Source organism: Mustela lutreola, chromosome 16 (genome assembly GCF_030435805.1).
Source record: "Mustela lutreola isolate mMusLut2 chromosome 16, mMusLut2.pri, whole genome shotgun sequence".
Lineage (NCBI taxonomy): Eukaryota > Metazoa > Chordata > Mammalia > Carnivora > Mustelidae > Mustela > Mustela lutreola.
In genome coordinates, this window is record NC_081305.1 from 45,031,855 (window position 1) to 45,052,676 (window position 20,822).

At 58.0% G+C, this 20,822-nt stretch overlaps 1 protein-coding gene across 5 annotated transcripts in view; it reads left to right on the plus strand.

Moving 5' to 3' along the window:
• The window catches only part of ACTN4 (actinin alpha 4), a 69,474-nt gene that overhangs the window by 39,644 nt on the left and 9,008 nt on the right, over window positions 1-20,822 (plus strand). For 3 of the 5 annotated variants that reach the window (XM_059153488.1, XM_059153486.1, XM_059153484.1), the window contains exons 2-11: window positions 3,533-3,647; window positions 3,900-4,019; window positions 7,016-7,102; window positions 8,156-8,243; window positions 8,797-8,875; window positions 10,074-10,155; window positions 10,932-11,017; window positions 15,156-15,248; window positions 17,182-17,412; window positions 17,848-17,995. In XM_059153488.1, coding sequence (XP_059009471.1) covers window positions 3,533-3,647; window positions 3,900-4,019; window positions 7,016-7,102; window positions 8,156-8,243; window positions 8,797-8,875; window positions 10,074-10,155; window positions 10,932-11,017; window positions 15,156-15,248; window positions 17,182-17,412; window positions 17,848-17,995 — 1,129 coding nt within the window. Of the gene's footprint in view, window positions 1-3,532; window positions 3,648-3,899; window positions 4,020-7,015; window positions 7,103-8,155; window positions 8,244-8,796; window positions 8,876-10,073; window positions 10,156-10,931; window positions 11,018-12,043; window positions 12,130-15,155; window positions 15,249-17,181; window positions 17,413-17,847; window positions 17,996-20,822 lie in introns of all 5 variants that reach the window. The other 2 variants (XM_059153487.1, XM_059153485.1) reach the window with 1 other exon arrangement.

Here is a 20,822-nt window from a genome sequence, read left to right on the forward strand (position 1 = left end):
GTTAGTGCATGACACGGTGCCCAGTACATCGTGAGCTCGTTGGAAGTGTCCGCTCCCGTTGTAACTCTCACCACTTACCCTGCTGGTGTTGCTTCTGTAGTTGAGTCGCTGCTTGATTCACGAGACCCTGTCCCTCTTAGGAACAGGCGCCCCGTGAGTTTGCAGGCTGTGTCCGTGGTTGCTCACGCCTGGGTATTCGGCCCAGGACCTGGCCCTGGGTTGACTCCCAGCAAATGGTTGTCGAGAGAACGGGCGTGTTCCAGCCCCATGGGCCTGGAACGTCGCAGGGCGTTTGGACCTGTCAGCAGTTGGGCTCTGAGGCCCCTGCTCTGAGAACCGTGCATTGCAGAGGGCGGTGTGGTGGGCGTCCAAGGCCTCTATCTATTGAAACCGCCCCCCCAACACTATCTACCCCACACATCTTAGTCTAAACTGGGTAGGGAGAGGAAGTGTATAAGTAGAGAGTTATTCTCATAACCAGCTAGGGAAAAAACCTGAATTTTTAATGTCCCATCCGAATTACAGCTCCTACTCACCGGTCAGTGCGTGAAGAGGTGGCCGTTTGGGGTGGACTTGTTCCCTCCGGATGGCCTTCTGAGGTCCTGTTGTCTCCGTCCATGAGCCTCTCTGGTGTCAGTACATGCCCCTTGTCTTCTAGGAGCAAACAGAGCCAAGCAGGGCATGGAGAGGGAGGGCGGGAGACCTGCGGGCGGGAATTCTGTTCTGTCTGCGGCACGTCGGGGAGCGAGTCCTTCCTTCTCACCACCTGGACGGGCAAGCACAGATTCTCCCGGCACCTGCTCTGTTCTGCTTAGGATTGTGCCTGCTTGCAGCTAGGGAGACAGAAGCGCACGGTGCCTAGTTACCATTTATTTGAAGATAGATCTTTCTTTGACATATGTGTAACACTGAGTGCTTACTTCATCTGTGCCAGGCCCGGTCCTAAGTGATTTACTTGAATTATTTTGTTTAATCTTCATTTAAGAGGCGAGGTCACTGTACCTGTTTCACCATGGAAGAATCTGAGGCTCACCGCCCGCCCAGGGTTCGCCTGCTGGCAGCTTGCCTCACTGGCAGAGGCAAGATTTTGGCCCGGGTCTGTGCGAGCCCCAAGCCCCAGAGCTCTTGTGTGTTTCCCCAGAGGAGCTGGGCACAGGCTGCGGGGCCCGTTTGGAGGGCGGTTTGTGCAGTGACCTCATGAGGATGAATAGCCTGAACCTGAGAGGCGAGATTTGCCCACAGCCTCTAGGGAGGAGGGCCTCCTGTGCTTCCATTTCCACTCCAGACCCTGGGACAGAGGGGAAGGCCTATGCAGAGAAGGAAGTAGCCAGTTCACCTTATGCCAGGCACCGTATTGGGGGCTTTAAAGCATCTCCCTCACTTAATCCCACAGCAACTGCATGAGGTAGGTTCTGATAAGTCCATCCGACAGGGAAGGAAACAGGTGTAAGTAGGTTAGGGAGCTGGCATTTGAACCTAGACCTGTGCCCTTTGAGAGTGCATGGGTGTAACCCAGGCAGACCAGGTTGATGATGGCTGCCGTTTAGATGCCTTCCTGGCCCTGCCTGCAGACCAGGGGCCTAGATGTTGGCCCTGGCAGCACCACAGCCTTGGAGGGGGGTCAGCCTCTGGGAATCACCCTCTTAGGTCCTTAGCCTCGGGACGAGATTGGTCGCTTTGCCACTCACCAGAATCTTTTGGAACATGCACAAGCAGAAGACAGGCATTCCCCATCTCCTCCTGCTTCAGCCTAGCCTGCTGCCACCACCACGGCCGTGCATGGCTTAGGCATTATAATGGCACATGAGATATGAGACGTCCCTCCTGCCCCCCTCAGAGCTCGCACACGTGCAGGCAGCATCCAGTAGGACTCAGAATGACTGGAGAACATGGCTGAGAGCTGCCAAGGGCTGTGTGGCAGCCAGGACAGATGGGGACGGAGGAGGCACTCAGTGGAAGAGGTGGCTGGATTTCAGGAAAGGAGATGTGGGGACGCCCCTCGATGACCAAGGACCTGCTGTTTATTGAGCACCTGCCATGTGCTCTCTGGGCATCACCACCGCAGACCCTCATACTGACCATTACTTGCGTGCCATCCTCATTGCCATGTTATGGATGGGGAGGCACGCGTTGCGGAGGTCGGATGGTGTGTCCACTTGGGCAGCGGAAGCAGTAGCCTAGCCCTCATTTGTCTGAATTGAGAGTTGCGTGGGGAGGCTGGGAAATGGGGTGGGAGGGCTCATTCCTGTGTTCTTAGCACCTGCTTGGTGGCCGGAGCTTGAGTATGTAGGAAGGCAGAGGACAGAACTGGATTGAGAGCCCAGAGAGAAAGGTGCCGTGATGAGGCCTGCACAGAGGAGGGCACCATCCGAGTCAGAATCAGGTTGGGCCAAGCAAGTCGCTTGTGGGTGTCCCCAAGGAGCTGCACATCAGGCTGATTCATAGGGGGATCTGCCTGCTCAGGAGAGAGAGAAGCAAGGCCCGGGCACCCTTAGCTGAAGGGACAACTCCACACAGGGTGGGCTCGGGGGCCCTAGCCCACCCACAGTCACCAACCGTTCTAGTATGGGTTTGGAAGGAAACTCTGTGCCCATCCTCACTGTGGTGCAGCATGTTAATTAGATGGCTTCTTTAGGAGGGGCCTTGTGTGGAGTCTCTAAATGAGCAGGAGTGGTGACAGTTGTCAAAACACATGGTGCTCCGCCAGAGGTTCCCTCGAAGCCCCTGGCCCCCAACATGGCCTCTGCCTTGGCCTGGGCCTGGAGTGTGCTCTGTGCGCTCCTGGCCCTCTGCCCACCTCTACCCTGGCCTGTGCAGATGGAGGGGGCAGGGCGGGGCACGGGGGCTCCGTGAGAAACAGAAGCGTGGCATTGTTCCCAGACCCTGTTGTGGGAGGCTCAGTTGCCCCAGAAGGTGTCTGGACATGTCCATCTTTAAATGCTGTGACGTGCTTTCTGGGGGCTGATGTCTGGTGACATGGCTAACTGGTGGCGGGCTGAGTGACGGGGGCCCTGTGGGAGATACTGTGTTGGGGATTTGGGTTTCTTGTTTGTGACCCTCTCTGTCTGAAAGCGTCCTGTCACCTTCAGCATCCACATGCCCTGTGTTTCACAGAAACTTCTTAAGAGACAGCTGCCTAACCCAGGTGGGCAGTGGCTGCCTGCCTCCCTCTTGACTTCCAGCTTCGTTAAGTCCCCTTGAGGTTTGGAAGGTGAGAAGTGGAATGTTCCTAGGGAACAGAGGGTGTCTGGCTTGCAGGGAAACAAATGAGGCTTGCATGGGGCTCAGAGAATCTGCCACTTACTCCCTGGCTGATAACACAGCGGGTCTGTTAACTACCCCGAGCCTCAGTTTCCACAGATCAACTTGTCCAGGTCACTTAAAGACACAGAAATAGTGCATATGAAGCCCGCATTGTGGTCTTCATATGGTGACCACTGTGGTCCCATGTCAGGGCTGTGGCCTAGTCCTTTTGCTAGAAAGCCCCAACACCCTCACAGACCCTCTATGCCTCTCTGTCTTGGCTCCCTAGACGTTCACAGCCTGGTGCAACTCCCACTTGCGGAAGGCTGGCACGCAGATCGAGAACATCGACGAGGACTTTCGAGACGGGCTCAAGCTCATGCTCCTTCTGGAGGTCATTTCAGGTGAGTTTCCTTTCCACCCCAGGACAACCCAGACCTGGAACAGGTGTGCTGTTAGAGGTCCTAGGGACACAGACTACCCAGGCTGTCCCATGCCTGCTAGGAGGATCATGAGGCCTGAGTGATGGCAGCATGTCCGGCTCTGGCCTGGGATGGAGCGGGGAGGGGGCAGAGCACCTTGACGGCGGCCTCTGGAGAGTAGTGGGGTCACTAAAGCTTCCCTTTCTCTCCCCTCTCTTGGTGTGTGGCTCTCAGGAGAGCGGTTACCTAAGCCAGAGCGGGGCAAGATGAGAGTGCACAAAATCAACAATGTGAACAAAGCCCTGGACTTCATCGCCAGCAAAGGGGTCAAGCTGGTCTCCATCGGGGCAGAAGGTGAGCTTGGTGGGGGCAGGTCGGTTCTTGGCCCATAGGCTCTGAGGCCGGAGCTCTCTGTTCTGAACAGACTTGGGTGGGTGACAGAGCACTTGGGGTGTGTAAAGCCCCAGTAATATATCCAGCAGTGACCACAGTGCCTGCCCTCTCAGTGGGATCACTGAGCCCACGACTTCCCCCACCCCCTTCACCTGCAGAACAATCCATCCGGGACTCAGGAATCTGGCGTCCTCGGGCATGTAGGGCAGGCCCCTGCTGCAGGGGAGGAGTGGCTTTGACTTGGACCCTGGATATCCTCACTCACCCTCCTTATGCTGGGCCTGAGAGACACTGACAGACATGTGACCTGGCATCTGTCTGTGTCTCTGGAGCACCTTTGTCCTTTGGCCCTGCCTGGTATCTGTGGATAGGAGGGAATGCAGAGAAGAGAAGGGCATTTGAGGCCCAGTGTTGGGGCTCTGGGCTGGGGTGCAAGTCCAGAGGTCACTAATGACATGCTCTCCCTCCCGCAGCTAGCTTGTCTTGAACTCACAGGCCCTTTTGGAGACGAGGCGAGGCCAGATAGAGCCCAGAAGGTCCCCATCAGCTCCCGCTCACAGTTCCGCTCATTAGAGCAGGATTTCCTACACCCTGACATCCATGTTGTCCCAGCTTTTAGAAAAACAAAGAAAACTAATTGCCTTTAATGACAGGGCTCTGAAAGTTTGGCCAAGACTCTAGGCCAGAGTGTGTGTGCTGAGTTCCAAGGCTCTGCCCCTGTCTGGGACCTCTCCGGGAGGGGTGCCAGGCATCACATGCCATGGTTGAGGTGGTTGGTGTTTGTTTAAAAAAAAAAAAAATCAAAACCCCCCAAATCAGTTGGGCTCTCTGATTTTCTGTCCTTACATGGATCTTTCCCCCTGGCTCCATGCCAGCCTTCTGCTTCTCACAGCTGCATGTATTTTGCTCAAATGCTAGCCTGTAAATACAGAAGGGCTGAGAGGACAGACCTGGTGGCACTCACCAATTTTCATTTGAAGAAAAACTTCATCTAAAAATGCTGTCTGTTCGTGCCCAGCTTGGTTCACTCGCAGTCCCTGTGACCGCTGGGCCTGGGGCAAAGCTGAAAGGCAGCCCGCAGGAGGGGCCCTGAGGGCTCCAGAGTACCTGAGAGCCTGGCATCCACCCCGCCCCATCGCCCTGCCCGCCACACAGTCCAGGCTGCAATGGAAACATAGGTTCCTCGGTGCACAGCTTTGGGTCCGAGAAGTAGCTGTGGAGCAAGTGACACGAGAGAAGCTGTCTCCCCTCCCTCACGGGATCTCCCTAAGCCCTCCAGGACCAGCTTCCTTGTGCAGCCAGCGGGTAAGGGAGCCACGGCCTCCTCTGCAGACTGTGGCTGGCTCCCTGCCCTGGTGTGCCTGGCACTTGGGAGGAACGCAGTATAGATTTCCTGACTGGAGGGCTGCACTTGCCCTGCGCTGGGAGCACTCAGCCTGGTTTCCGGGTCTGGGCTTCTTAGCTCTGGGAAAGGACCCAACAGACACTGTCCTTCCCCTGCCTCCAGCCAGCCGGCCACGCACGTTTCCTTATGCTGACACTCCGAAGCCGAAAGATCTGCCCTCTGCCTTCAGCCTGAGGCTTGGCTGTGGGGAGTGTCTCCATGGTGGCTCACGACCCACCACCTTGCCGCCCCCCCCCCCACCTTGAGTGTGTTCCTGGGGAAGGTTGGGCCCCCTCCTCTGCATGAGTGCTCTGCCTCCTCTCCAGATCCAGCCCATCCTAGAGCTTTCTGTTCTCGAGGGCCAGCGGGTCGGTTCTCTCCCTGCACCTGCTGCGCTGAGATCCTGAGGGGCTGGTGGGGTGCAGAGGCATTCAGAAGACTGCTGTGGCTCATCTGGCCAGCAGACTCAGGGGTGAGGCCGGTCGCCCTCACTTCTCTGACCCAGCCCGGGACACATGGCGCCCTGAGTGTTGCAGAGAGGACTGCTCTCTAAGCCCCTGAAGCTGACGCGTGTGGTGCAGGCCCTTACCTCTCACTCCCGGGAGTTGGAGACAGTCTTGGGTTTCGGTTAGTTAAGGAAGCACAGGCTTACCAGCTGCGCCTGTGTCACCGCTGTCCCCGTCCTGCAGCATCTTAACTTCTACAAGGGCAGGTTCTGGGTCCCCAGGTAGAGCAGTGCTCTCGAAGGCAGGCTGAGAGCAAATAAATCAGACACGTGGTTACATGTGGTGGTCAGTGTGCAAGGGGAGAGGCCCCGGGCTGACGCCTGCAGATCCGTGCCCAGGGAAGCCACCTGGGAGAGGTCCCAGCAGAGGCTTATAGGATGGGAACGATGGCTGTCTGAGGAAAGGGTCAAGGGGCATACTTCATGGGCAGACAGAAGGTGTGAGGTCCTTCCAGCAAGGACGAACCTGGCTTGCCAGAAGGACCCAGCCAGAATGTGCTGGGGTGGGCAGGTCCTGCAGGGCTCGTGAGGAGAACTGGGGGGTGTGGGCTTCATGTAGGTGTGGTGGGGCTGTGAGCAGGCGAGCGGCACAATCCAGTGTAGCTCTTCAGGCAAGTGCCCTGGCTGCTGTGGGGGTTGGGTCGCACGGGCCACGGAGGCAACAGTGTGTCCAGCTCGGGGGACCACAATGGGCCAGACAGGTGGAAGGACATAACAGATGGTCAGCAGACAGGAGTGCAGCGTGCACCCACCAGCGGGGACATGGCCACAAAGGCGGGAGGGAGGTGCAGGCAGATGGTTGGGAATGCCGGCCCCGCGCCTGGGATAAGCCTCAGCGAGGAGCAGGCTGGAGCTGGCCAGACAGGAAGAGGCCCGCAGGTGCCAGGCAATAGAAGAAGGCTTTTGGGACAGTGTGTCCTGGCATTCAGGCCACATCTCGCAGTGTGGGTGGCGGACAGGCCTGGGTGGCTCCCATGGGACAATCAGAGCTCATCTCTGCACAGTGCCAGGAGGAGTCCCCTCCACTTTTAACAACTTCTCACTCTCGGCCCCCTTCCCCACATGCAGAGATTGTAGACGGCAATGCAAAGATGACCCTGGGAATGATTTGGACCATCATCCTCAGGTTCGCCATCCAGGACATCTCTGTGGAAGGTGAGAGCCTGCACACTGGCAGACTGTACCTTTCCTCCCCTCCCTGCTTCCTCCCAGCTTGGGGAGAGTTAGATTACAATGTTGGGGTTCGGTCTTCCTGCTTGAGGTTCTGCCCTGTTTCCCAGCATCCCTCCCAGGGCCTGGCCCTGTGCGAGAGTGGTTAGTGAGATGCTGGCCCAGCTGCAGGTGAGGGGGGCTCCAGCAGCTGCCCAGCTCTGCTCTCCACCCAGAACCCTTTGGCTCCTGTGGTCTCCGTCTCAGTGGACCCTCACCGGATCCTCATCAGATGGGCACAATTGATCCCATTTTACAGTCAAGGAATCTGAGTCACAAAGTAAACTAGTGATGGAGTCAGGCCTGGTGCAGTTCTCTTGTGCATCAGAACCCTGCATGTGTCTGCTTGACACCCCCATCCTCTGACCTTTGCCTCCCAAGACCCTGGGGCTGGGCCGGGCTGGCCAGGAAGGAGCTGCTGCACTTCCCCTCCCAACGCCTGTGAGTGCCGCAGCATGAGAAAAGGCATCCCAGCCAGCCCTTGGAGGGGATGTGTGCAGTAGGCCACAGCGGTGACTGGGATGGACATGTCCTCTGCCCCCAGAACCCCCAGTCTGTCCCTGGGGAACCGATGACCTGGGCTCCCCAACTCCCATTTCCCTGAAGCCGCCCCTGCATCTGGGAGACCCCAGTGCTCCTACCCCCTGCTGAGTCTTTGCGTTCAGGAGAGGGCGAGACCAGCAGCTGGGGCTCTTTGAGCACTGTGTTGGTGGATAAAGGCACAGGCCTTGTGGTCAGAAACATGGCCCAGTGTCAGGCAGCCCCGTCGCCGCCACTTCCTGGGAGGACTCTGGGCAGGTGACGACTCAGGGCTGGCTCTGCAGACCAATGCCTAGGACCAGCAGAGGCCTGTGGAGTCTGGAGCAGGAGCAGCTCTCGTCCCCAGCTGTGCTGCTGTCCATCTGACCTCTGTGCTCGAGTCCCAAGTACCATTCCCTGGGACTGGGTCCTAAAGATCAGGTTTGGAGCCAGTGCTCACCGTCCTTGTGTGTTTCTCAGAGACCTCCGCCAAGGAAGGGCTGCTTCTGTGGTGCCAGCGGAAGACGGCCCCTTATAAGAACGTCAACGTGCAGAACTTCCACATCAGGTGAGCGCCCAGCCACAGCGTCCCACCCCGTCTCCTTCCCTCACTGTCCCCCTCCCCCAGAGACGGAGATCCGTCCTCGCACTTGCACCCTTTTCCTGTTTCTCCCCCACGGGTCAGGGCCGCCCAAGCGAAGTCCGGCAGTGGGCCGTCTCCCTCTGTAGCAGGCTGTCCCGTTCAGGGCAGTCACACTGTCCCAGAAGCGAGCACTTGCTCGTAAGGTACTTGTCACCCATCAGGGACTGGTCTGTTGATATGTATTCCCTTCTTTAATCCTCACAATGACCCTGTGGAGCTATCACTATCCCATTTTATAGATGTGGAAACAGGGAGCAGGAAGTAATGGGACTTGCCCAGGGTCGTGCTGACAGTGAGAGCTAGGATTTCACCACTGGTCACCCGCCTGCAGCTGCTCTGCCCTACTCTCTCCATCCAGTGCCCGGCACACACACTGTCTAGTAATCGTGAATTAATCCTTCCTGTGGGTGTCCAGGCTGTCCGCGCTCGCATGATGGTGAGAGGGCCCTCCTTTCAACCTTTCCCTTTCCATCCCCAGCTGGAAGGACGGTCTTGCCTTCAACGCACTGATCCACCGGCACAGACCAGAGCTGATCGAGTATGACAAGCTGAGAAAGGTTTGCCTCTTGCTGTTCCCCTCAGTGGCCGGAGATACACAGAGTCTGACCTTGAGCCTGATCTTGGGTCACCTCCCCCAAGCCCGTCCATTGCTGGTGTCCATAGCTGGATTCTGCACTCAGATGGCCAGGCTGGGGGAGCCTTGTGCCAGCTGTCACCAGACCCCAGGCTTTATGGCTGATTCTTGCTGCCCTTGCTTCCCTTGGGGACTGTCCCCTTTTCCCTTTATGGGCATTGCAACTGCCCAGTTATTTTAGGGCTTGGCCAGCCGTGCCTTCTAGCTCCCCGCCCTTAACCTTTTAGCCTCTGGAAGCACTTCCTCTCTGTCTAATGGAGAAGAGGGGTGACAAGTTCTAGACCATCCCCACCGGCAGGTGTTTCCTGTGTAGGGTCCTTTCTCATTTGCCTCTGCAAAGCTTGGGATCCTGTAAGACCAAGGCCATGGCCTCTAGGAGCTCCCAGCAGAGAAGGCAGGGTAATGTGTCCAGAGCAAACGTGCCATAAGGCCGTGTACGTGCGCTGGGGCTGAATGAGGGTGGCAGGGGGTTCAGACCCAATGAGTCAGGGATGGATAACGCACCTGAGCTGGCATAGAGTCGAGGAAGGACCCCGGATTTGGGGGCAGCCTAGAGCCATTGGGGGGGTATTCCCAACTTGAGGGGCTGCGGTCATGAGCCTGCACTTGGTCTGTCCCAAGTTCCCCTGGGTAATTGGATGGGGCTCTAGCTGGACATGGATTAAGGCACATGAGGGAGGGTCTTTTAATTCCATGGACAGTGGGGAGACTGTGCGAAGGTATGCTTCAGGAAGGCTGCACCTTGGAAGTTCTCAGTTTACCCCCTCCCCATCACCCCCCCCAGTGCATGGTCTGGACCCCACTTCCCAGGTTTTCAGGACAGAGGTCTTAATCTGGGGTCTAGAGAGCTGGAAAGTGTAAGAAAAAACATACCTGTGTTTTCTCTGGAGAAAACGTTGACAGTTTGCCCCACAAAGATTTCCAGAAGCCTTTCTTTGGGTGGGAATGGACTCCATCTGGGTGTCCCCAGCTCCATTCCCCACCGCAGCATAGAGGGGCTGAGAGCTGCTTCAAGAACCCTTTCCAGTCCTGCCCCTTCCCAGAATGCCTCCCCTCCAGGCCAGCTTTGTTCCCATGTGCTTCTGCTCCTGCCCCTGACCAAGTTCTTCCTCTTTTCCCAGGACGATCCCGTCACCAACCTGAACAATGCTTTTGAAGTGGCTGAGAAGTATCTAGACATCCCTAAGATGTTGGATGCGGAGGGTAAGCACATCCCTTCTGTTCTGTCCCCACCCTGTTCAGCTCACATCTGTGGTAGCTTGAGGTAGCTGGCCGTACCAGTGAGACGGGCTGAAGGAAGCTGGTCGAACCGAAGACCGTGGTCCTGCCCGGGAGCCAGAGCGGGAGCAGCCTGAGTAGACCAGACGGGCTCAGGGAGGGATGAGGAAGCTGGGAAAGGAGTAGCTTGAAGAGGACAGGTTCTGGGGGCCGCATCTTGAAACAGGACATGAGTGTCCTGCCAGTACCGAGCCTGAGTCCTGCCCCTCTCATGGGATGGGCAGGCCAGATGGCCAGGGAGGCCTGGCTCCTGCAGACAACCCAGATGACTGCCTTCCCTGCTTGCCTCAGGTTCGGAGTCCGGAGCCCATCAAAGTGGAGTGTTTGTTTTTTCCTTTTCCGGCTTTGTTCCATTTCCCAGCCGTGCACACCCCCCACCGCCCCCAGCCAGGACCCATGGCTCTGGCCTCTGGTGGCCCCTGGGGCTGACTGTTGAGCAGCCCCTTGAGGCCTTTCTCAGAGAGAGGAAGTGGCCTCATTCTAATCCAGTTCCCACAGCCTTGGCCTTTCTAGAGACCACAAGGGATGGAGGGGCTGAGGGTGTGGACAAGCCCACTAGAGTCAGCAGGGGTCACTGAATCCATTCTGAGGGTCTTTCTCCTGGGATGCCTGTGGCCTTGGGAGAGTTTGGATCCCAGTGAGCAACAACCCCTCCCCACCGCCCCTACTTGGGCGGTTTAACCCTTGTCGTTCACTTACAGACATCGTGAACACGGCCCGGCCCGACGAGAAGGCCATAATGACCTATGTGTCCAGCTTCTACCATGCCTTTTCGGGAGCGCAGAAGGTACCGGGCAGGGCCAGCCAGGCCCACCTCGCCGCCACTGCCCAATGCCGCTACTGCCTCTCGCCTCCCATGCTCACCTCGTTTCTCTTGCAGACAGCAGTGGCCTCTCTCCGACTGGAAGCCGCCCCCCCACCCCGACTTCAGGCAGCACTGCCCGTGTAGTCTTTGCTCACAGTGTCTGTTTCGCTTCTGGTCTGGGCCAGACTCCGTTCCAGACATGGGGCATACAGTAGGGACTGGGTCAGACAGGATCCCTGATCTCATGCAGCTGCCATGTCAGTTGGGGAGACAGTTGACAGGTGTGGCCTCAGCTCGGGTCATCTCATGTGGTATCAAGCACAGTAGAGAATGTGGGGCAGGTTAGGGGAATGTGGGAGACAGATGCAGAGGCCTGCTTCAGCTGGGGGCCGTGGCGGGAGGCTTCTGCCGGCCGACCTACGCAGGCACCTGCCGTGATGGGCAGGAGCTGCAACATGAAGATCAGCAGGAATGATCTTCCAGGCAGATGGTAGAGCAAGGTGCAAAGGTCCTGGGGCAGAAATGAGCTTGGCTTATTCAAGGAAAGGCCAAGAGGAGAAGAATGAGGTTAGAGATGGTAACAGGGCCAAGATGTGTAGAATCACAGTAGTCTGGGATCTGGAGTTGAATTCAAAGGGCCCCCAGAGACCACTTAGCGGTCTGTTCTAGGGGTGGTAGCTGGTTACGTAAGACATGATCTCACTGATGTTTTCAGAAAGATCAGTTAGCCTTTGAGCCCTCTGGCTCTGCACAAGGCTTCCTTTCCAAAGCCAGTAGCCAGTGTCACCCAGCTCTGGTTAGAAAAGGGACCCACCTATTCGGACTTCTCCCTTGGCCTCTACAAAACCTCGGCAAAACTCGCCCATGCTGCCAGAGCCGGGGTTTGGCTTCCAGTCTGGAGTGAGCGCCCTTCCTCCCGCATGAGCCTCGGGCCCGGCCCCGGTGCCCTCCCTGCAGCTGTCACTCTCTCCTGCCTCTCTCTCTCTCTTTCTCTCTCTCTCTGCGCAGATATTGTAGGCACTCTGAGGCCAGATGAGAAGGCCATCATGACTTACGTGTCCTGCTTCTACCACGCTTTTTCGGGGGCTCAAAAGGTGAGCTGGGGCGGAAGCATCCCTCACTGCTATGGCCAGAGCCTGGTCCTCGCTCTCCCTTTGTCCCTGCCACCCATTTGTGGTTGGAGCCCTTGCCAGGCCATCCCACAGGCTGCACCAGCATGAGGAGGCACCCGGTCAGGAGGGGTTCTCGGGACTGTGGGCCTTAGGTGCTGACAGACCACGTGTATTCTCTGTGAGCAGAGCCTGGCCCGTAAAAATGGGGGAGGCGTCCCTATAGAGCCGCATTTAGCAGGTGTGCTCCTTCCTGGCCACTCGGCTGCCCTGTCCTTCTTTCTGTGCTGCGCCCTGCCCTGGTCAGTTGCCTGCTGGCCTGGCTGTGTGCTCGCACTGGGGAGCATTGGCCTTTCTGGCTCTCTTTACAACTTCTTCCCCTCACGGGTGCTGCAAGAAAGGCTTGGTCCGAGCAGGTTACATTCTCTCTGGACTCCTGTCCCCAGTGCCGCCAATACCAACAGTGTCCTCGGGGGTGTCTGAGCCCAATGGCAGCTGTCCACTCCCATGAGAAGGCACCCGGCGGCTCCTGGGCAGGGAGACTCTGCCTGGAGGCCCGGGCACCTTTGTCCTCTCCACTTGCCTCATGTTTCGTGGGTCCTGGGTCCATGTACTCCCGGTGACTTGATTCCATGTCAGCAGTTAGGAGCAGGCAGGGCTGGGGAGGAGAAACCGGCTTTTGTTAGTTGAGCGTTTACTGCATGCTGGGCAGTCCTGCGGCAGCTCCGCATGCGCAGGTTCTAGGAGAGTCCCGCGCACGGCTGGGCGGGGGTGGGGGGGGGTGCAGTTACCTTCCTGTAACAGGAGGACACCAGAGTTCAGAGAGGCAGGGAGCCCTTCGCAGAGTCACAGGACCAGAGCTGCACCTTCTGGTCCTATGGAGCTCCTTCTGTGGTCCGTCTGTCCTGGTCCCTGCTGTCACCTCTTAGCAGCGTGACCTGAGATGAGTCCCTTTCCTTCAGTTTCCCCACCTGTAAAACGGGGATCCTACCCATCCCTGTCTCAGGATTGTCCTGAGGGTGAAGTGAGCTCACATAGAATGGCGCCTAGCCCCGTAAGCACTCAGCTGGTGATGGGGTGGTCAGAGCAGCCTTCTGGGTGTACCCCATCCATCATGGTCTTCCTAGCCCCATGGCCTCTCCCCACCCAGCCAGCGTGTGGCGGAACTTGTGTTTGCGGTATTCTGTTGGGGGGTGGGGGTGGGGACGGGCAGCGGCGGAAGATTCCCGGACTCAGACCCAACCTGGCTGACCGCACGCTTGCCACTGGCCTCACCGCTCCGCAAGGTCCTGGCCGGCTTCACTGCCCACCACATCTCCCTCTCCTGCCCAGGCTGCCCTTCCCGGCTTCACGCTGGCCTCCGCTGTGGTGGGAGCTAGGAGGCCTTGAGGGATTTGTGGGAGCAGATAGTGGCAGAAAAGCTCAGGCCGGAGCATTTGGGGGTTTCTGAGGCAGCTGGGCCTGTCTTGGGAGACAGGAAGAAAAGGTCAGGCTACTGGGAGCTGCCCATTCACCAGGAGACGTGCTGTACTTGGGCTTCTCCAGCTGTCGGTCCAGCTTCCCCCAGCCTGTGTTGACTTCTGCAGACAGCCCTGCGATGCTTTTATTCGTGCTACTCTGTGTCCTCAGAGACTCAGGCCAGCCGCTCAGAAGAGTGCTCTCTGGCATCCATTCTGGTTTATAAGCACAGGGCAGACTCCAGACCTCACGGGAAGTATGCCCGTTCTCTCCTGATAGTTTATTTTTTGTCCCTAAGCAATTGCTGCTTTCCTTTGTTTGCTCCTTCATTCATCAACTTTGAGTATCTAAAACTTAACCCAGTCCCTAGAGAGGTGCCAGGAATTCAGCGGTGAAACAGTCCCTCCGACTAGCAGCCCCCGCCTCGGGGTGGATCTGAGCACGGGGTACCCATTGTCTCTCTCAGTCCGGTCAGGGACTGACACCCCACAAGAACCCCCCCACCCTCTGCAAGCTGAGACCTTAGTTCTGCTTCCGGCATGCACTCGGCTGAGGCCCTTGTGAGCCTCATCTCTGAGGCACAGTGCCTGGGGCTGTTGGCGTGTGGCCTGCAGCGTGGTGCCCAGCGTGTGCATGTGTGGGCACATGTACACACACGCCAGTCCCGGCTGGTCCCCCACTCACCTCCCCACCTGTCCCGGAGACAGCGTGTGGACAGGAGAGGCTGGGCGTCGGGGCCTGTGGCTAGCAGGTGTGGAGCCATCCCCAAGCCTCTCTGTTTTCCTTCCCCACCACTCTATAGACCCTCCTCACTCTTTCTGTTCCTGTTCTGTTGCCGTTTCAACTTCTCCTCTTGGACCCTTTCTGTGCTTCCTGAAAGGTACCTGGTCTTTCTGCTCCCCGTGTGGCACCCCCCGCTCTCCTTCTTCACCACTCCTCGCGTTTCCCCCAGCAGGACAAGGCAGCACGTTGTCCCGTAGTCCTGAGCAGAGGCTGGTCACAGTCTCCACCGCTCCCTTCTGCCTCGTGGGTGGTGACTTCTGCCCAATGAATCATCTGCACCCACCTCTGAAGGGAGGATTAGAAAGGGGATACTGGTGCTTTCCTGTGCACAGACTTCTTTGGGGGCCCCTGAATCTCTGCTGCAGACCTTTCCACCTGGGGGACACTCCTTCAGGGCTTGGCCCAGTGGAGGACCCCACCCAGCTTCACTACTCGGCCTCCTTTTCTGTGGGCCTGTTAATCCATTTCCCCAAGAGTGGAAGGGCTCCCTGGCCCCCTTCAGTGTCTCCAGGGTCCAGGCCAAGGGAGCCGAGGGGCCCAACTTTGCCGGGGGCGGGAGGTGCATTAGCAGTAAGCTATGGGGACGCCGGCAGAACCCATCAGGACGCAGCCACTCAGGGTGCCATCTTGCTGGAGCTGTGCTTCTCTCCTTCCTTCCTCGGGGAGTGCTGGGTGGGCTGTGGACGGGCCGGCTCTGGGGGATGAGCCTGTCAGGAGGGAGGGTCACCAGCCCCTAGGCACCCCTGACCATGGCACTTCCCGTGTCCCAGGCTGAGACCGCTGCCAACCGGATCTGCAAGGTGCTGGCGGTCAACCAGGAGAATGAGCACCTCATGGAAGATTATGAGAGGCTGGCTAGTGACGTAAGTCTGCCACTCACTCCAGCCCCACCACAGTGGGAGGACTGGGGTGCCTCTGGTTACCCTTGGGCGAAGGTCATGTGACACTTGCAGAGGGGAGGGCAGACACAGCAGTGACCCTTCCTAGATAAGGACATGAGCTGACAGACTGTGGAGTGTGGCCAAGCCAGTGTGTGACCTTCCAGGCTAGCGTCATAAAAGGCTGAGAGTCAGACAGGTGTCACCATGCTCCCTGGATTCTGTGGTCTTGAGCTCAGGTTCCTGCAGAGGTACTTAAGGACAGAGTTTCCCAAACACCCCACCACTCCAGAATTATCGGGGGAGGTTTTAAAAAAACCTGCCATGCCCTCACTGCAGGCTGACTGACTCAGTGGGATGGTGGGAGACCCCTGCGCAGGCACAGTGGCAGGACTGCGGTTTGTCGCGGCGGGCCCGGCACCTCACTTCTAGAGCAGGGTCTACTGTCTACACAGCAGCCCGGGGCGGAGGGAACACATCTCACCTCTTTTCCAAGTGGGGAAACAGACCCAGAGGGTCAGGCACCAGGCGCGCAGCTGGCAGAACAGAAAGCCAGAGGTCAAACCCAGGCAGCTCTGCTCTAGAGCCTGAACCCGGAAAGGCCACTGGGAATGTGGGTGTTTAGTTTTGGGTTCCCTCTTTTATTTTAAGAACTTCCACTTTTAAAAAATACATATGTATATATTGGAGTTTCTGGAGAGCAGTGGTTTGAATGCTCTTCGAGACTAATGGTTCCCAGACTTGGAAATTTCGCGAACCAGGAATATTTGAAAAAGTATTTGACAGCCAGCCTATGGTGACCAGCTTTTTGTTTTGCCAACTTGAGGATATTTTTATTTTTATTTTTATTTTTTTTTTTTTTTAAAGATTTTATTTATTTATTTTACAGAGAGAGATCACAAGTAGGCAGAGAGGCAGGCAGAAAGAGAGAGGAGGAAGCAGGCTCCTGCCGAGCAGAGAGCCCGATGCGGGACTTGATCCCAGGACCCTGAGATCATGACCTGAGCCGAAGGCAGTGGCTTAACCCACTGAGCCACCCAGGCGCCCCTTGAGGATATTTTTAAAAGAAAAAGCCAACCAAGTACCCGGCTGGCTTAGTGAGGTGTGGAACTCTAGATCTCAGGGTTGTGAGTTTGAATTCCACATGGGGACAGAGATTACTTTAAATATTTTTAAAAATTAAAAGAAGCTACCGTCTGTTACCACTATGCTTTGTAATACCAAGAGAAAGTTAAAAGCTTCTGTCTTGGAATCCCATCGCTTCCTAGGAAAGGGTGGCTGGCACCATCCACCAAGATGTAATGACACATAGATCCCTTTTTCCTTGGTTTTCTCATTTTGCTAGAGTTTGGCACTTGGGAACCACTTCTTCAAGCATCTCGATGCTGGACAGTAAGATTTTCCTCTCCAAGGATTGTTCTAGAATTGCTTGTTTGTACCTGTCCTCACTCCGTCACATATGAGGGGCTCATAAAATACATATCACTACACCCCCCCATTTTACTGTCAAATTGTTTCTGTCCCGGGCCCTGTGCCCAGTGTGCGGACCGCCTCGTGTCACTCCAGGACAGTGCGGAGCTCAGCGGTCATAGGGCTGTGTGCTGGGACTGATGGGAGGGGCGCGTGTATTGAGCCCACCTGGCTTCGATCTCAGGTCTGAGGAGGAGGCAGCCCAGGAGCAAGGCATGCCGAGGATATAAGCAGAGAGCAGCACAGTGGTTCAGAGGGGGGCACACATCCTTGTAGTTCCCAGTCTTAGGCTCCCAGTGGGCACCACGGAGAAGTCAGGCTGGGGAGCAGGGCTGATCCCTGGGGGGGAGGAGGGGCCCTGGAAAACCCGTGCCCCTCGTGCCCATGAGTGGGGCCAGCGCCCCCCACACACCCCGCCTTCACCCTGAGGCCTCCGGTATGCCCGCAGCTCCTGGAGTGGATCCGGCGTACCATCCCCTGGCTGGAGGACCGGGTGCCGCAGAAGACCATCCAGGAGATGCAGCAGAAGCTGGAGGACTTCCGGGACTACCGGCGCGTCCATAAGCCGCCCAAGGTTCAGGAGAAGTGCCAGCTGGAGATCAACTTCAACACGCTGCAAACCAAGCTGCGGCTCAGCAACCGGCCTGCCTTCATGCCCTCCGAGGGCAGGATGGTCTCGGTGAGTGCCCGGGGTGTGTGGCCCGCTCCCAGCCAGCCCGCAGGGTTGAGGGGCAGGAGGGGGTACAGCTGACTCTTGAGCACATTCTTCCTCCCCCGCCACTTGACTTTTACGCCCATTGTCTGCATTTGGACCCCTCCGTGGGCCGTGATTCCAGAATCTCCGAGTGCTCGAGGCCACTTTTCAGGAGAGACAGGGTCCCCACTGCACGGTTGCCTGGCTCCCGTAGCGCATCTGGGGCATTCCTTCATCGTCACCCACTCATTTAATGCAAAAATGTGTGCACCTTGTGCTGGGCCCAATCCAGGCATGGGCTAGACGCGACCCCAGGCCATTTACGCTGCCTGCCTTCCCATCAGCGTCCCTCAGGGAGGGATCATCCTGCTGGGTGGCCCAGCTCCCTCTTGCAACTCCGTTCATCTTGTGTCCCCATAGGACATCAACAATGGGTGGCAGCACTTGGAGCAGGCCGAGAAGGGCTATGAGGAGTGGCTGCTGAACGAGATCCGCAGGCTGGAGCGGCTCGACCACCTGGCAGAGAAGTTCCGGCAAAAGGCCTCCATCCATGAGGCCTGGACCGATGGTAGGGTCCCCCAGCTTCCTCGGCCCGCTCCCGTCTTGCACACCTGTGCTCACATACACCCTCACAGCCCCTCGTGCCGTTGGGTCTGTTTGTCACACCCCCTTTCCTGCTGCCTGGTGACGCGCCTGTCATGCAGCTCTGGGTTCACCCAACCCTGGGCAGGAGGAACACTGTAGAGCTGAGCTGTCCCATCTGCTCTAACCTCTGAGGTTCCTTCCAGGTAGGCCCCCGTCTGGGTGGGCCGAGGCCATCCTCCAGGAGTACAGCCTAACCTCATCCCGGTTCCAGCAACAAGGGAACCCTTGTCCCTCTTTGCTGCTGTGTCTTCTTTGAGAATAGCTCCCCTGCTAGGCTAAGGCAGCCGGGGGTTGGGGATGTGTGGGATGGGCTCTCCCATCCTGGGAAGCCTGTGTTCAGATACTCTGCCTGTCTTTTCCCTCCTGCGCACTTTGTCAACTTGGACTTCACACAGAAGAGCCAGTGCTGGGTGGGCCTGTGTGCCCAAGCATGGTCCTTAAAGGCAGGTCCAGGGAGCCATCCCCCAGTTCAGCTGCCCACCCCAAGAGCTCTTCCTCTTGTTCAGGGGCCCGGGCCCCCGGAAGCAGGGCTTCTTCCAGAAGGGTAGCCTGTGATGTCCACTGTTTCTCGACAGCCCCACAGCTGCCTCGTCCCTTGGCTCTAGATGTGGAATTCCAGCACGTCCCTGGCCCTCGCTCAGGACCCACACTGTGGTTGAGATTGCAAATCCCTGGGGTCTGAAAGCCTTCAGAAATGGGCCGGTGCCTGCGAAAGCCACGAGCCAGGACTCCCGCCCGTCCACTTGTGGCTGCCTCCTCCCCAACTGCCTTGCTGAGTTTAGTCTTCCTTGTGTGGCTCAGGGTGATGTCTCATCCCTCCACCCCACCATCCCCCATCAGGTCCTTGCTGAGCTTCTGGGGCTCCTCTAGCTAGTGGTCAGGCAACCCTGGCCTGGGCCAGATGCTGAGACCCCCCGAGAGGCACCTGTGTGACCTGCCCACATGTCACCCTGCACAACCCGCAGCCTTGGGCCCACCTGCCCCATGTTCCTGGCCACAGGACCACTCATGCCCTCGTCACGTTAATGTGGGCTGTTGTTTTCAGCAGCAGCTGCTGGGCCCAGAGCCAAATCCTAATCCCTCCTCTGCTGGGAGGGCCATGCGGCAGCCGAGTGTCCGCTGGGGAGTCCGCGGGGGCCAGGGGCACAGGCACCTCGACCTTGTAGCAGCGTGTACGTGCTGGAGGTGGGGGCAGGGAGCCATTTACTTCATTTGTTGATTGATTCCTTCCTTGATTCGGGTCTTCCTAGCCCAGTACTTTCGGGGGCAGGGCCGAGGCCCAGGGAGCCTCCTGTCAGAGGACCCTTGGGTGTGAGTAGATTTTACTGCATCTGTACGTCACACCTGTACTGTCTCCCATCCTCATTCGTGTCCGTCCTTCCATGGGCTCTGGACATCATGCCCGGACGCTTCCCTTGTCAGCCTCTTGGCCCAGGTCGTCAGCCTTTGTCCCTTACCTGGAGCTACAGGGGGCCCAGGGCGGGTGTGTCCTGAGGCGGAGGGATGTGGGTGTGAGCCCCAGCCCCCACCAGTGCCCCCCCCCCCCCCCCCCCCCCCGCCGCCAGAGTTCTTTCCCTGGGAGTAACGGGGGCTGGCCTTCCCCACAGGCATTGAGAAGGTGGCTCAGCGTATAGCTGCGGCCCAACTGGTTCAGTGGCCTCCACATGCCCCTGTCTCCCCACCCCCACCAAGCACTTTGGCATCTGGCCTGCCCCTCAACGGCAGCCTGGAACCCCCAGGTGGGCTTGTCTGCTCTCGTTCCTAAGGCCTAAAGCCACCCAATTTTCAGCAGGGGAGGATAGACTCTTGGCCCCCTCTACAGCCCTGGAATCCCATGCCAGCAGCCTGCTTTCTCTGGAGGGCTGGGCCCAGAGAGGGGGTTGAGCCACCATAGTTCCAAGCCTCCCTCACCATCCCCCAACCGCCCGCAGGGGCAAGGGTCCATCTAGCTGCTGTGCCGCAGGTTTTGGATTGTCAGGGAGGAAAAATGGAAACGAGCCTCTGCATCCCCACTGCGGCTGCCCCTTGGCCTGACTCCAAGGCATCCGTGGCCACGGGCCGCTCCTCCCAACTCCCCCCATTCCCCCCTTGCCAGCTCCCTTGCTGAAACTCTGCTGAGGCAGAGAAGTGGTAACCTACTATTTCGGGTTCCCTCCCTTGGGAGAAAGCAGTTTAGTGAAGGGAATTGCAAGCTTGCCTTTGTGGTTAAGCCTCCTGCCCCAGGGCCGAGGCGGCAGGGCCCACGGAGCCTCTTTCCCAGGCTGCCGCCTCCTGTCACCCGTGCCAGGCCTGGTGCTCGGGGCCGCTGAGATGTGGATGGGCCTCACTCCGTGCCCATGCTGCTGGAGGCCTGAGACCAGGTTCGGGCCTGGGGCCCATTTCTTGAATGAGGGAACAGGTGGGGAAAGGCCTCGCGCCTGCCCACGGCGCATGCTGTACCAGGCAGGCAGCTGTTGGTCTCGTGCCCCAGAGCCAAGATGAGGTCTGGGTTTCTGAGCTGCCACCCCAGGGCTAGCCTGGCTCACCTGAAGCAGAGCACCTGTAGGAGGGCTCCCAGCCACCATCACAGACTGGCCTCTCCCCACCCAGTTCTCTCTAATACCTTGCCATGCTTACAGGACTTCCTGGAGCTTCTCGCCTGGGGTGTATAATTAGCCAGGCTCCAGGACTAATAATAGCATGCCTCTCTTCCTTCAAAGGGCCTGACAGTGAGCCCCACCTCAGTGTGCATGGAAGGCCCGTAGGATGGG